The sequence below is a fragment of the Erpetoichthys calabaricus genome, chromosome 2, assembly GCF_900747795.2.
Source record: "Erpetoichthys calabaricus chromosome 2, fErpCal1.3, whole genome shotgun sequence".
NCBI classification, from domain to species: Eukaryota; Metazoa; Chordata; class Cladistia; order Polypteriformes; family Polypteridae; genus Erpetoichthys; species Erpetoichthys calabaricus.
This window is the reverse complement of record NC_041395.2, coordinates 320,728,980-320,745,024: the sequence shown is the minus strand read 5'-3', so window position 1 is coordinate 320,745,024 and position 16,045 is coordinate 320,728,980. Positions and strand designations below refer to the sequence as shown.

The window sequence follows — 16,045 nt, the reverse complement described above, 5'->3', positions numbered from 1 at the left end:
TTTAAGCTCTACAGTTCAGAGCCTCCAAGGCAGAGTTGACAGTCTGGAAAAATCCAACACTAAATTGATTGAGGAGGTATGTCTTTAACATCTAAAAAATACATTTTTGACCTTATTCATTTCCAAAAATTACTTTTTAAAATGTGTTTACAAATCAGACAATTAGGTTTGTAATTTTTAAACCCCGTCTTTCACTTCCTGTGACACAATGCACTTTACTGGCTTGGTGAACTAGATGGCAGGATAGAGAGAACAGGCTGTTTTCCTTGTAACAGTTTTCATTTTATAAAACGCAAACTTGATGGCTCCCTTGTTGCTGTACTAATTGAGGCATTTATGCTGTACCTTTTAATGTTGTATTGAGAAAGGAATCCAGGGTTGTAGAAACAAATGATAATAAACACTATAAAAAGATACTTAATATTTTTTTATTGTCTGATCTCTCAAGATTCATCACACTAGTTAACTTTTTTTTTTTTTTTCTACAAGTGAACAAGCAGATTAAAAGTTGTTAGGGTCACACAGTGGTGCAAACAGCATTGTGGTTTAAGATCCAGTGCTCTATATGCAGCACTGTTTGATTTACAACAGTGCAGAGTGTTTTCATATTTAATGTACAGGTTGTTTCAATATTTAATTCCAACCATTTCATCTGCATTGCGTGATAGTTTATTCCAGTTTCTTGGAACAGTTTTTATGAAGAATTGTTTTCCTCAAGTGCCCTTAAGTAATGCATCATTTTAATCAATGCATTTCAGAACTTTAAAGACACTAATTGTGTCTCTACATAAATTTTTCTGCTCAAAAACTGAGATTCAGCTCTCTTAGAGTAGGACATGCCCTTTATTTCAAGAATGTACTTAGCATCTGTTCTCTACAAAAAATAAATAAAGATTAATCATTTGTACTGAAAAATCAAACCACACTTCTTTGGTAGTTGTTTCATACTCTTGCATATTTGCATGATTGATTGCATTATTGTTGTTTATTTTATCACAGCTGGCAATAGCTAAAAATAATATAATCAAACTACAAGAAGAGAATCATCAGTTAAGAAATGAGAACACTATAATTTTAATGAAGACACAACAACACATGGAGGTAAGTGCTTTCTGCAGTGGAGAACCTTATGTGGATGTTTAATTGAGTGGAATGGAAAAGGGAATGTGATTATTTATATCACAATCCCTTACATTTTTATGGTACAGTATATTGGTATATACAGTATGTTATGTGTCTGTGCTACCAAAGTAAAGCAGAGTTTTTTGTTCTTTTTTTTTAATTATTTATTCTGGAAAACGATTGAATAATTAAATGTTTAAATGGGATGTCTCTCAGGTTTTTTTCCTGGAAGTGTGGGGAAACTTAATAATAATAATAATACATTTTATTTATATAGCGCCTTTCCCATGCTCAAGGCACTTACAGAATATAAGAAAGAACGGCAGGGTATACAGTATATAGACCTAAACTGGAAAATATGGTCGACAAATGGAAACCCTGAAACTGTTAGAGGACCTAAAAAACCCCCTGTCAGGCCTGGGTCAATTTTTATGGTTGAGAGTGCATCAACCTTTAAACAACACTGGGGTGACTAGGTTGCTTGGTGGTTGAAAAGTTGAAAGCAAATTGTATGGATTCCTTTGATAAAGCATTCAATAGGATTACCCATTTTAGTCACAAACTTTCACAAGCATTGAAAAGCTGGATCAAAATGTACAATGACTTAATAGATTATTTGGGGAAGAATTCAAAAGGGAAATAATTTATAAGTTTATGTTTTTTTATATTGGTGAAAGAGAAAAAATTATAACCAGCCTAGTTTGAATCTTTCTGTTGTCTTTTTTTTTTTTTTACAATACTGTATAAATTTTAATTTTATTTTTGCAAAGCTGAACTTTTAATGGCATACTACTCAAACAAATAATGACATAACAGAACAATTTACTTCAAAATGATGTTGTATTTTGTTTTTGTGTGTTCATGCTTGTCTGTCTTCTATAATTCTTGTATATGAATTATTTATTTTCTTTTAATTACTAACAGTCTTTGGCCCCTCAGAACAGAGAATTAGAAAACAGTTATGTGGTTTGCTGTGGATGAATGCAAATAAATGTAAATCAAAACTAATCTTTTCCCCTCAAAGGCAGAGCCAGTGCTCTCAGTTTTTAGAAGGGGCAAAGAAGTTTGTTATATTTATTGAGCGGTCATGCTTCTTATTCTCTCTATAGAAGAATCTTTGCTCAGTAGTCACATCTCAAATCAAATGGGAGCAGTGTGAATTCTGACGTGGTAATGAAACACTTTAGTTGTTGTTAGTTTTTACTTAAAGCTTTGTGGGATTTTGCCAATCCTGTATACGCACATCTTTTTTTTGTTTTAACTTAAATAAAGCTTTTGGCTGAAGTACCTCTTGTTATCTTGTGGAAGGTGCTGAGAGTATGAAAAATATTTTCTGTTTACCAATCAACCTATATCCCTGCCTGCAAACATTATAAGCATTTAGTGACTGAAAGAGTAAGGTTCTAGATGCAAATGGTCAGATAAGATTTCTGTATAGAGTGGATGTGCTTGCTGTCTGTTATAGGGTAGAGAAATGGAAAATCCAGGAGGACTTTAGAGTAATATCACACTTCACCTGACTGAAGCCCTTCAGATGCCTCCCATTGGTGGAGAATCATGCAGGGCCTATAAAGCAGAAATCGCAGAGGTTGACCCAGGATAATTGTATTTCCCAGTTGGATATTATTGGGAATAGAGAAGCCTGGTCTGGCAACCTCGCTGTTGTGCCATCATAGCCCTCATTGGGAGAAATACAGAATAGATAAAATTATTTGTTTCAAATATGTAAAGTGGCTAGTTATACCTCTGTTATCTTTTTAGGTATCACAGGCCGATGTAGATGCTGAGCTTGATACATACAAGCAGTCAAGACAAGGGTTAGACGAGATGTACAGTGAAGCTCGCCGACAGTTGCGTGAGGAGTGTCAGCTTCGTCAGGTGAGTAAAATAATGAGTTTAAATGGCTGAAGCTAATTTTTCTTTCATGCTTTGTAAAATAATCAGTCTTTGTATTTGTTTCTCATAAGGTTTACTAAGTTACTTCACACTTGTGTTAGAAAAAATAAAGAAAATATCCTGTGTCTGCTTATCTTATACTTTTCTCATTGTCATCCAAGAGTCTCCTTAAAAACTGTGACATTAGATGACTTTTCCAGTGATTTTTAATCGTAGTCGTCACATATCTTAGCGAGTTGAAGGCAGTTGGCAGCGCAGTTCCATTAAGTCCATTAATGTGACATATACAACTTTTCACTTCAGTTAGTCTGTAATTGCCCCAATAAAATCAAGCCGGTCTCATTTTGTCTTCAGCTGCAGGGGTGGGCTTTGTTTGCATGAGAGCTAACAACCAAAGAATGCTCATCCGGAAGTACAGTGCATTGAATGCAGTGATGAGGAATAAGGAAAATGGGTTTTTTGGACCTCACAAATAAAATAGAAGCTTGTCTGTCTGATGTATTGCGTCTTACATAACCTGTCAGAATAGAACAGGTTACGTAAGGTTAAGATTGCAGATGAACTTGCCATAGCTGTTAACCCTTCACCAGCTCCATTAGGAAATGGGGAGACTTTTTTAAGCCAAGGCCCCTCAAATCTTTATACCATCTAGTCAGGTCCCCACTAATATAAACCTGAGGCTGCAAAGTGGAGCATAATTCTGGACCTTTGTTACTGCTAACAGTTTTAACACAGTATGATTTGGGATAATAAAATCAAAGTAAATGCTTAACTACAGAGCAGTAGACTTATGTGGTCAAATGTCTGAAATCTCTAGGCCAGGGATTCTCATTCTTTTTTCTGCATACCCCCTCCAGGAATTGAATGTTTCAAAATTCCACAATTTGTTTTGTCTAATAATGTTAAATACTGAGCTATGACTAGGTGATGTTTCTTAAATCCTCCATCCATAATATGGTATTTTGGGATTTTAATAAGTGATTACTGAGGTTTTGTGTGGGAATGTGTCTTTTTAGTATTATTATGTAAGACAAATGCTTTTTTAATCAATTTTATGTAAGAACAGTATTTTAATTTGATATAGAATAAAACAAATTGAAGGACTAAAATGTTTGTACTTTTAAAATACAAAAATGATACAGTTAAGGTGTGAATTCAGATCAAAATTATTTACATACTACTTGAGGTCAAAAATAGCAAAACAGCTAAAAAGTCAATATGCAGGCTGAGTCTGCTTCTTGGTTATACCCTTTAGGTCAGGGGTGGGCAAAGTCAGTCCTGGAGGGCCGCAGTGGCTGCAGGTTTTTCTAACCCAGTTGCTTAATTAGAAAAGAATCCTTGCCAATAATTTAATTTCATTGCTTGTTAGTGTTTTAACTCTGCCATGTCAGGGGGGTATTTTTCGTACGTGGATTACTCTTTTAGCCGGATGTAATTGTTGCCGATTTGGCGTGATCCTGGATCTGTAGGTTCTTTGTAACTCTTGCTGGATGTGTTGTCATAGCAACACATCCAAATCCTCAAACCTGCTCAGAACAGGTTTGTTCTATGTAAACAAGGATTAGCTCACACACTTAATCAGTGTCCGTACGTGGAATTCATTCAGTCATGACTTCGCCGTTCATGAATGAGTGACCAATTGATATCAGTGCGCAAATTATAAGAAGAGAATTTCATATAGAGAGGGTTTTGCGTGATCGGCAAGATCCTTTATTGCTCCCGGAGGAATTTTTTTCGAAAGATACCGCTTTAGCCGAGTGGGAATATTGTACCTCAAAAATTTATTAGGACCTTATATTCGAAGTCAAACTCAGCGAAGTCGGGCTGTCACAACCACACAGACAGTATGCATTGCTTTGAGGTTTTTTGCAAGCAGCACTTTTTTTATATACTGTAGGCCAGGGGTCGGCAACCTATGGCACGCGTGCCACACTTGGCACGGCAAGCAATTTCAAATGGCACGCAGACTCTTCACGTTTCCTGTATAAAGTTGATTATAAATCGATTAGCGGGGTTTCCTCATTCATTTCGGCACTTGGGCGTAGCAGGGTGCCAGCCACAGACTTATCCAGACTTGTTGTAACAGCAGTCTAAGTAGGTCAGGGGAACAGTCTATATGCGAAATCTCAGAAACTAACGACAGTAACGCCAACTAGCGAGATCAAAATTCTATAACATAAAAAATTGTGGCGCATTTGCTTTAAAACCTGTTGTGTGTATATCTGGATTTCGTTGTATACAAGCACAGATATAATTTTTCAGGTGATATTTTAACGATACCCACTATAGAACAACGTTGGTTTTTGCATTTTATAAATGTTTTCTAATATGAACATTGGTTACGACTTTCCGGTCACGTGCTGCAAATATGCAGATCTAGACCTACAAAGGCCGGATGCCGGTAGTTGAATAATATATATGGTTCATATTGATTAATCTAAATATATCCATTGTATAAAAAAACTGAGATGGTCATATTTTTATTAGTTCCTAGATCTACTTAGAAAAAACGTCAATATAATTAAGGCCCACGCTTCTAAACAAGCTGTGTACAGCGATCGGCATTGTAGTGTCATTATGACTAGTTATAGCTGACAGTTTACTGACGGTTTTCCTCTCATATGCACGTATGTAGATCTATAATTCTGCGTTTAAAGGAAAGAAAAGGAAACTTGATCATCGACCATTTCAAGAAAATTGGACAAAAGAATATGGATTTGTTGGACAAAAAGATCGTGCTGTGTGTGCTTTCTGTCGTGAAAGTGTTGTGTGTCGCACATCTAGTGTACAAAGACACTTTCAAATAAAACACCAGTCTAAGTTTAAAACCTCAGAAGAGAAAAGTGAAGCTATCAAAAAAGCTATTTCTGGTTTCGAAAAACAAACTAGTATTTTGAGCAAAGCAGTTGGAATGAAGATTAAAGCTACTGAATGTAGTTATAAAATAGCTGAATGTATTGCTTTGAAAGGGAAACCGTTTACAGACGGAGAATACATCAAAGAAACTTTTTTAAGCAGTGCTGAAATTTTATTCGGTGATTTACCAAATAAGGAGATTATATTCACGCGTATTAGAGAAATACCAATTTCTGCAAGATCAGTTGAGAGGCGCATAACTGATTTAGCTGAAAATGTAACAACTAAACAAATATCTGGATTAAAACAATCTCAAGTATTTAGTGTTGCGCTTGACGAAAGCACTGATTTAAACGATTTGTCTCGCTTAGCCTTGGTTGCAAGATATCCTGAAAATAATCACATTTATGAAGAGTTGTGTTGCTTATTACCACTTCATGACACAACCAAAGCAGAAGACATTTTGACTGCATTTATTAGTTATTTTGCTAAACATGACATAGACTTAAACAAGTTATTCTGTGTGACAACCGATGGTGCTGCTGCAATGGTTGGCAAGAAGAAAGGATTTGTAAAACTTCTTGAAAATCATGTTGGCCGCAAACTTTTGAATTTTCATTGTATTATACACCAGGAGAGCCTATGTGTAAAGACCTCATCTCTGAATTTGGTCTCTGTGATGACAACTGTTGTTGAAATAGTCAACTTTATAATTTCTCATTCTTCACTGGTTCACAGGCAGTTCAAGTTTCTTTTACAAGAAATTGAGTGTGAATATGGAGATCTTCTGCTACACAGCAATGTTCGCTGGCTTAGTCGAGGCAAAGTTTTAAATAGATTTGTCAGTTGTCTTGGATCTATTAAGGTAATAATTCATTAATAATTCATTACATTTATATAGCGCTTTTCTCAGTACTCAAAGCGCTATCCACACAGGGAAGCGAACCCACAATCTTCCACAGTCTCCTTACTGCAAAGCAGCAGCACTACCACTGTGCCACCTGTGAGGTGTTTCTTAATGAAAAAAAGAAACATTTTCCTGAACTGAATGATGACAACTGGGTGTTAAAGTTGATGTTTCTGACTGACATAAGCACACATTTAAATGAACTTAATCTGAAATTACAAGGACAGGGACAAACAGTACTTGATCTTTTCAGCTATTGGAAAGCATTTACAATGAAACTAGACATTTTTACCCGTGATATCAACATCAAAGCATTCAGGTACTTCCCGAATGTGAAGAATCTCTCAAATCAATTTGAAGTAAATGTAGATGAGCTTCAAGAGTACATTGAAGCACTCAAAGCAGAATTTGATAAACGAAGTAAAGACTTTCACATTCATGGATCCTTATTTTCGTATCTCATTAAGCCTGATATAATTGATTTGGAAACTACCCAGTTGGAACTATTTAGTTGGATGGATATTGATGACTTTGAAATGCAACAGATTGACTTCAGATCTTCAGAAATATGGACATCAAAATTTGTTGAACTACGGAAGTCTCTGGAAAATGAAAATCTAGAAAAGTCTGCAGCTATTCTCAGCTGTTGTAATAATTCGGAAGGGATGTCCATCTGTTTGAAGAAAATTGCTTTTGCTCTTCTTTCAGCTTTTGGATCAACCTATTCCTGTGAGCAAATTTTCTCTCACATGAAAGCAGTGCTAAATCCACAGCGTAGTCGCTTAACGCCTGAACATTCAGAAAATTGTGTCAAACTCAAAGTGACAAAGTATGTTGTCGATATTGAGCAACTGGCCAAGACCATGCAAGGGCAAGGCTCCCATTAATAATAAAAAAGTTTTTTTAAAAATCTTTCAAGAAACTCTATTTCTTTTAATGTTGTTTACAACTTTACATATTATTGAATATCACTATATATTAATTAATTAAAATATAAAAATAAAATATATGGTAAAATAAGAATATTGACCTCAACTTGTATAAAATGATATGTGATATTGGCACTCTGAATAATTTGAAACCTTAAGTTGGCACACAGTTAGCAAAAGGTTGCCGACCCCTGCTGTAGGCGATGCAGAAAATCTGTCTAAAAGTGCAGTTTGCCAGGCAATTCGTAAAGTCTGTTTGGCTCTGAAATATTTCCTTTGGGTTTTCATAGTGTTTCCTGGACACCTGTGTGTGCAGACAATAAAAGAGGTGTTTTGTGCCATTGCAGATAGGTAATACACAGGCAAAAACACCCATAGTTCCATAAAGAATCTCACAATCAGCCTAACATTCTCATTACCCAGGATTTCCAAATGTGATTGGGGCACATGGGACTGAACAGAGTGGAGTTTAATTTGGAAAATGTACCTCTCCTCCTTATGAATAATCAGACACAGTGTCTTCATCAAATATTTGACCTTTGTCAATATCTCGTTGGTCAGACACAGGTTCTTGGGATATGACATTCCCTGCAACTGACCCAACAAAAAAAGAGGGCTATATGGAACATACCTATGGCACACATGGAGGACAAATATATGCAATGACCATCCTTTACCTGAAATGAAGTGACCACTGCATCCTGCCACTGGTTCTGAGGAGGAGCTTCCCCCTGGAATGCCCTCAGAAACAGGGCGATGGGCATTTTGCTGGAGAGCCAACTCTCCTGCAGGGGTTAGGTCTAGACCGCGTGGACCTCTGCATGTTTTTTGCTTGTCTGCCTTCTTATTAGCTTTAAAATTAATGTTCTGTACATTATATATGATTCTTTATGTCAACAATTCTTTAAATAGTTACATACCAATATTTACCAGTTTGAAGTATATTCTTGTACTTCACTTTAACCTGTTCCTGTATTCTCCTTGTGCTCACGTTTGATCTGGAATTATGACATATTAAATAATAATTAATCTGACACATAGGAAATGAAATGCTGCTTTCAGTAAGTACAATGCACACGCGCTTAATTTGTCGGCCACTTTTTGCCAGCCGTCTTTTCTGGTTTGGGCTGCTTTTGCAGTGTTACCCCTTGTGCATATTAAATCTTGAAATCCTTCGAGTAACTAACTAACTAACTAATTAACTAATGAACTAACTAACACCTACACACACTCACACGCACACACACACACACACGCATACACGCACACACTTCTTGTGTGAAAAAAAATGCGCCCGTTCTTCCGTCATTTTGTTGCAGCCTATCAAAGACTTGCTGATCATGTTTTCTAGACTCAATATATATGGGCTTTTCACTCAGCGCGGCCGTGCGCATTCATCTCGGATGATTAGATCCAGCTAGACTAATCTACTACGTGGCTGCGTTTGAAAAACCAACTTATCCCAGATGAGTTTCACCGGCATTAACTCATCCGAGATCAGATTTAAGTGACGTACAGAAAATACCCCCCAGGTCATTCTCATATCCTAGATTTTGTTTTGTTATGTTCTAAGGATATCATCCAAATGATTTGAAGTCTGAAACGGATGAGCAATTCTCAGTCCTTCACTTTGTTCTCTTCACTATCCTTACAAGTATTTAATTAAATCAAATAGTGTGCGATAAATACACACAGGTGTCAATGGAAACAAGCTAAATGAAGAACTGCTGGTTTCTTGTGTCATTTGCATATTATTGCTAATAAGGAGCAATTAAAACCTGAGAACACAGCTATTTAAGACTAAAATAAGCAATAAGGGTTCAAACTTTTAATGAGAGAAACAGCTAAAATGAAGCAGAAGTGGTACTTGAGCAGTAAGTGCTTCTAATTAAGCATTTGGGTTGGAACAAAAACCTCCAGCCACTGCGGCCCTCCAGGAACGACTTTTCCCACCCTTGCTTTAGGTTCTCCCTCTTCCTGTATTTAAGGGAGTGTGAAGGCCGTTGAACTGCAAAATTCTTTCTGAAATAAAAACTTTCCATTATTGATTAATAATAGTAAACACTAAAATGTAATTTTAGATGTTTATTATTAATAATTAACAGCCATCTTTGTTTCTCATTGTATATTCTTCTGCATTAATCTGACAATTTCTACAAATGTTATAAAAAATGATGGTACATTAAAAACATTTACCAAAACTAAAAACATTGTAGCAGATTGGACCTGAAAGAGAGAAAGAGAGACACACACACACTGTGCAACTTTCTTATTGGGGTGAGGATGGAATAGGAAAGATCTGTTAAGAAGCTCTTTTTCTCCAAAATCCCTTGGTTTTGACACATGGTAGTCTTGCATTTGGGTTAGTTGCAAACAGGTTGGGAGTGAGAGGGTGGGGTTGCCTCAGACCCCAATTAAACAGAAGGACACATTTTTTGGAACAGGGGTTGAATATGGGAGTGAAGTCTCATGGTAGGATCACAGTGAAATGGAGAGGAGCAGTGGAACTGAAGCATAGCCAAGCACAGAAAGGGTTTAGTCACAGTATTTTTAAGGGCCACTCTTATTTTTTTGTATGTGTGCACACTTGTGCTTCCCTCACTCATCACTGGAGTGCTGCTCGTGTTTCCCACACAACACAAACATGCAGCTCTGTTCAATAACTACACTGATATTAGGGCTAATTTAAAGCAACAATTGAAGAATATTTTGAGTTATGGTTACTTAAAATCTAACTAGAATTAGTACAGGCATGAATCAGCCAAATTCCAATTAGGGAAGCATCACTAAAATAAATCAATGTATATTAAAGGAATTCTCCACCTAACAGAGCCAAACAGCTTGTCACAGTCTTGTTCATTGTGCTCACCAAGAGATGGTAGCCTACAGTACACATAATTTTTGCTTTCCTGCCGAGTACTTTGTGTTTTCTCTCCTATCCCAGTATAATGCAGATTAAAAGTGATCATGAATTAAATTGAGTGACACTTGCCAAAAGGATGTCTAAGCAAACTATTATCCATTTTCACTGAGCTTTTCTTGTAGTGGGAAAATCATTCAACATAGTCAAGGAACTAGGAGATTTGTCAACTGTGTTAGGTTCCTGGAAATTGGTTTTCAACATGCTGATTCAAAGAATTCGATTGAAAAGGTATAGATTAAAAGTCACTATATTGATTTAATCTAATGGCTCTACTTCTGATATCATGCTTCTCTGTAAGAGTCCACCCTATCATGAAATTGGAGAGCCACAATAATAAATATGGGTAATATATTCATTATTATGTTTTACCAAAACAGATGCAATACCAAATTAAATTTCAGCTGGTAAAAGTAATTTAATTTTGGTTAATTTTTCCCAATTTTGTTATTGGAATTTTACATATTCTTTGTTTGGTAGGATGTGGAGAATGAGCTGTTGGTCCAGGTCAGCATGAAACATGAAATGGAACTTGCAATGAAGCTGCTTGAAAAAGACATTCATGAGAAGCAAGACACATTAATTGGGTTACGACATCAACTGGATGAAGTGAAATCAATTAATATTGAAATGTACCAAAAAATGCAGGTATATTAGCAGTAGTAAAAATGAAATTATACCAATAAATAATGATTAATACACAGTTCTATGGTGAGGTGCTTTAAGTATAATTAAAACTAACTAATGCTGCATTCTGGATACTTTCACTGAATGATTGGTCAGCTACCTTTGTTTCAGCTGTCAGAAGTTGTCTAGAGTAGCTTTGAATGTGCCTGGTCTTCTGCAATGATAAATATAGAGTAGAACTGGTAGTGACCAGTGGGAAATGCTTTAGAACCATAGCAGCAGATAGTGACATACTGTGAGGAGAGTTAAAAAGGAACAGAGTGGTGTCTGTTGGCAGTCTGAAAACCTGGACACATTTTGGTAATCAGTGTTACTAATATCCTGGAAATTATTTTGAGGTAATAATATAGATGTTAATTCAGGAAAGTAAAAAAAAAAAATGAACGAGTCAATAATGACACTAGGGCTGGTATAAGTGCTGCTAGCCATGGAGTAACAAATGTGGGATTTGCTGATGAGGGGCAAGTGGGTGAGCACTGTCATAGCATCCCTAATACAGTCGATATCCTTACCCATTTGTAGAACATATTTTTCTTATGTTTTTTTTTCTTTTTTCCTGCCTAAACACATTGCATTCTTTTTAACAATATTTAGTTGTCTTCACATGACATTATGAGAATTTATTTTTAACAAAATCATAACAGTCTTGTAAAAAAAAAATAGTATAAGTAAGGAATCCTTTTATCTAATACCTTAGCTGTGAACCAAGTATAAAAAAGGTATACGTGAATCTTCTTTTAAAACTCCATCTCACTCAATGTCTTTGACAATTATGCATATTGTATTATATACAGTGGTGTGAAAAACTATTTGCCCCCTTCCTGATTTCTTATTCTTTTGCATGTTTGTCACACAAAATGTTTCTGATCATCAAACACATTTAACCATTAGTCAAATATAACACAAGTAAACACAAAATGCAGTTTTTAAATGATGGTTTTTATTATTTAGGGAGAAAAAAAATCCAAACCTACATGGCCCTGTGTGAAAAAGTAATTGCCCCCTTGTTAAAAAATAACCTAACTGTGGTGTATCACACCCGAGTTCAATTTCCGTAGCCACCCCCAGGCCTGATTACTGCCACACCTGTTTCAATCAAGAAATCACTTAAATAGGAGCTGCCTGACACAGAGAAGTAGACCAAAAGCACCTCAAAAGCTAGACATCATGCCAAGATCCAAAGAAATTCAGGAACAAATGAGAACAGAAGTAATTGAGATCTATCAGTCTGGTAAAGGTTATAAAGCCATTTCTAAAGCTTTGGGACTCCAGCGAACCACAGTGAGAGCCATTATCCACAAATGGCAAAAACATGGAACAGTGGTGAACCTTCCCAGGAGTGGCCGGCCGACCAAAATTACCCCAAGAGCGCAGAGACGACTTATCTGAGAGGTCACAAAAGACCCCAGGACAACGTCTAAAGAACTGCAGGCCTCACTTGCCTCAATTAAGGTCAGTGTTCACGACTCCACCATAAGAAAGAGACTGGGCAAAAACGGCCTGCATGGCAGATTTCCAAGACGCAAACCACTGTTAAGCAAAAAGAACATTAGGGCTCGTCTCAATTTTGCTAAGAAACATCTCAATGATTGCCAAGACTTTTGGGAAAATACCTTGTGGACTGATGAGTCAAAAGTTGAACTTTTTGGAAGGCAAATGTCCCGTTACATCTGGCGTAAAAGGAACACAGCATTTCAGAAAAAGAACATCATACCAACAGTAAAATATGGTGGTGGTAGTGTGATGGTCTGGGGTTGTTTTGCTGCTTCAGGACCTGGAAGGCTTGCTGTGATAGATGGAACCATGAATTCTACTGTCTACCAAAAAATCCTGAAGGAGAATGTCCGGCCATCTGTTCGTCAACTCAAGCTGAAGCGATCTTGGGTGCTGCAACAGGACAATGACCCAAAACACACCAGCAAATCCACCTCTGAATGGCTGAAGAAAAACAAAATGAAGACTTTGGAGTGGCCTAGTCAAAGTCCTGACCTGAATCCAATTGAGATGCTATGGCATGACCTTAAAAAGGCGGTTCATGCTAGAAAACCCTCAAATAAAGCTGAATTACAACAATTTTGCAAAGATGAGTGGGCCAAAATTCCTCCAGAACGCTGTAAAAGACTCATTGTAAGTTATCGCAAACGCTTGATTGCAGTTATTGCTGCTAAGGGTGGCCCAACCAGTTATTAGGTTCAGGGGGCAATTACTTTTTCACACAGGGCCATGTAGGTTTGGATTTTTTTTCTCCCTAAATAATAAACACCATCATTGAAAAACTGCATTTTGTGTTTACTTGTGTTATATTTGACTAATGGTTAAATGTGTTTGATGATCAGAAACATTTTGTGTGACAAACATGCAAAAGAATAAGAAATCAGGAAGGGGGCAAATAGTTTTTCACACCACTGTATTTATATATATTCTTTGCAGTATTTATTTTTATAGTTGTTGGGTTAAATGATTTTTTTAACATTTTGTAAAATGGAATTTAAAGTAGTCTTGTGTAACCTTTCAGTGTTCAGATGACAGTTTAAAACAGAAAAATGATATTATTAGTCGACTTGAGGAGAAGACAAACCAGATAACTGCTACAATGAAACAACTGGAACAAAGGTATGCAAACTATTTTGTTTCTTCATATCTCAGATATTTGATTATTTTCTTCAGGCTCCATGCATGATTTCAAATTTTAGCATTAACACTGCAGAAACTTCTGCTGCAAGGTAATATGGATGACATCTGATTTTAGAAAACACCCCCTTTATTATGAAATACTACCATAGTAAAGCTTATAGTGGGTTGTTTGTAAGTGAGAAGAAAATCTTTTAAGAAAAAAAAAAACTATAAAATGAAATCTAGAGGCAGCTAGTATCATTACCCAAAACTAACTCTTCTCTTCAAGAGAAATCTAGATAAATGAGTATGAAATGCATGAGACAAGAATTAGGTACTTTGACCTCCATGCTTTTAAATTATATGTCTTTCCTCTAATAAGAAGGGTTAGGTTTTGTAATGGGATTGGGAATATTGTGTGTTTTAAAATATCTAAATGATAGCTTCATAATAAAACAGAGTCAGTGTATGTGTGCCTCTGACAGCTATAATTTACAGCTAAAAAAAATAAAAAACAGTTTAAAATTTTGAGACTATATTTAGGAAGACTGTAAACTGTGCAGTGCAAATTTTGAGAAAAATTAGAATGTCGGTGAATAGCTTTAGTTGCCATAACATTGTGAACAATTAATAATTGTAAGTCAGCATGTAATGAGTTCATGTGGGCATATAAAAAGATATCTGCATGACCAAAAACAACATCAGCATTTATTTCTATAGCACATTTTCATACAAACTATGTAGCTGAAAGTGCTTTACAAGATGTCAAAGTAGTTACCTGCAAATAAAAACAAATTAAAATAAATGAAAATTCTAATGCATACATAGTATATAAAAAATAATGCACACGTACATTCGATATACAGTAATCCCTCACTTATCGCGGGAGATAGGTTCCAAGGCTGACCGCGATAACTGAATTTCCGCGAAGTAGGGACACCATATTTATTTAATTATTTAACGTGTATTTGGACGTTTTTAAACCCTCCCTGTATTGTTTACAACCCACCCTTTACTCTGTTAATAACAGGGACAACTGCTAAACAATATGAAATCGGTAGATAAGTTTACACTTACTGTATAGCGAAGTACACGTAGGTATATATGACGTGATGATGGTGATGAATATGCTGCGCAGTAAAAATGATGACGATGAAAGTGATAATCCCCTGAATGCAGTAGCAAGAGCACGTTAATGCTGAATGAGTGAGATGAGACTTCCTGGTTAATGCAGCACTCCGTCGCTGAGCCAATCAGCAGCACACAGGAACTTAACTGCATGCTCTGATTGAGTAGCTTCTCAGCCATCCGCCAATAGCATCTCATGTATGAAATCAACTGGGCAAACCAACTGAGGAAGCAAATACCAGAAGTAAAAAGACCCATTGTCCGCAGAAACCCATGAAGCAGCGAAAAATCCGCGTTATATATTTAGATATGTTTACATATAAAATCCGAGAAGTCGTGAATCCGCGAAAAGTGAACCGCGAAGTAGCGAGGGATTACTGTATATAGAATTAAAAGAAATAGAGACCTTAATCATAGAATTGTTTTTTTAAGCCTCTAAATGACAATCCAGGAAAAAACTAAAATTAAAAAACACAGTTAGGTTCGGGGAAAAAAAACAAACAAAATCTGTAGGGGTTCCAGGCCAAAATACCACCCAACTGGGCATTCTGCCTCACATAAATGTTCTTAAGTATTTATTTATTTATTTACCCTAAGTTCTTGTCTATAAGCCGCGGCTTATCTAAGGAAAAAAGTTGTGAAAATGAAAAAATAGAATATCGGCTTATACATAAGTCCGGCTTATACATCCATCGCGGGGGTTGCGTTCCAGAGCCACCCGCGAAATAAGAAAATCCGCGAAGTAGAAACCATATGTTTATATGGTTATTTTTATATTGTCATGCTTGGGTCACAGATTTGCGCAGAAACACAGGAGGTTGTAGAGAGACAGGAACGTTATTCAAACACTGCAAACAAACATTTGTCTCTTTTTCAAAAGTTTAAACTGTGCTCCATGACAAGACAGAGATGACAGTTCCGTCTCACAATTAAAAGAATGCAAACATATCTTCCTCTTCAAAGGAGTGAAGCAAACAAATCAATATG

General features: G+C 36.3%; 1 protein-coding gene across 4 annotated transcripts in view; it reads left to right on the top strand.

Annotated features, from left to right (window-relative positions):
- The window catches only part of rufy2 (RUN and FYVE domain containing 2), a 105,364-nt gene that overhangs the window by 55,378 nt on the left and 33,941 nt on the right, over positions 1 to 16,045 (top strand). For all 4 annotated transcript variants that reach the window (XM_051923464.1, XM_028795954.2, XM_028795952.2 and 1 more), the window contains exons 8-12: positions 7 to 76; positions 1,000 to 1,101; positions 2,884 to 3,000; positions 11,111 to 11,278; positions 13,833 to 13,930. In XM_051923464.1, the coding sequence (XP_051779424.1) occupies positions 7 to 76; positions 1,000 to 1,101; positions 2,884 to 3,000; positions 11,111 to 11,278; positions 13,833 to 13,930 (555 nt within the window). The remainder of the gene's footprint in view (positions 1 to 6; positions 77 to 999; positions 1,102 to 2,883; positions 3,001 to 11,110; positions 11,279 to 13,832; positions 13,931 to 16,045) is intronic.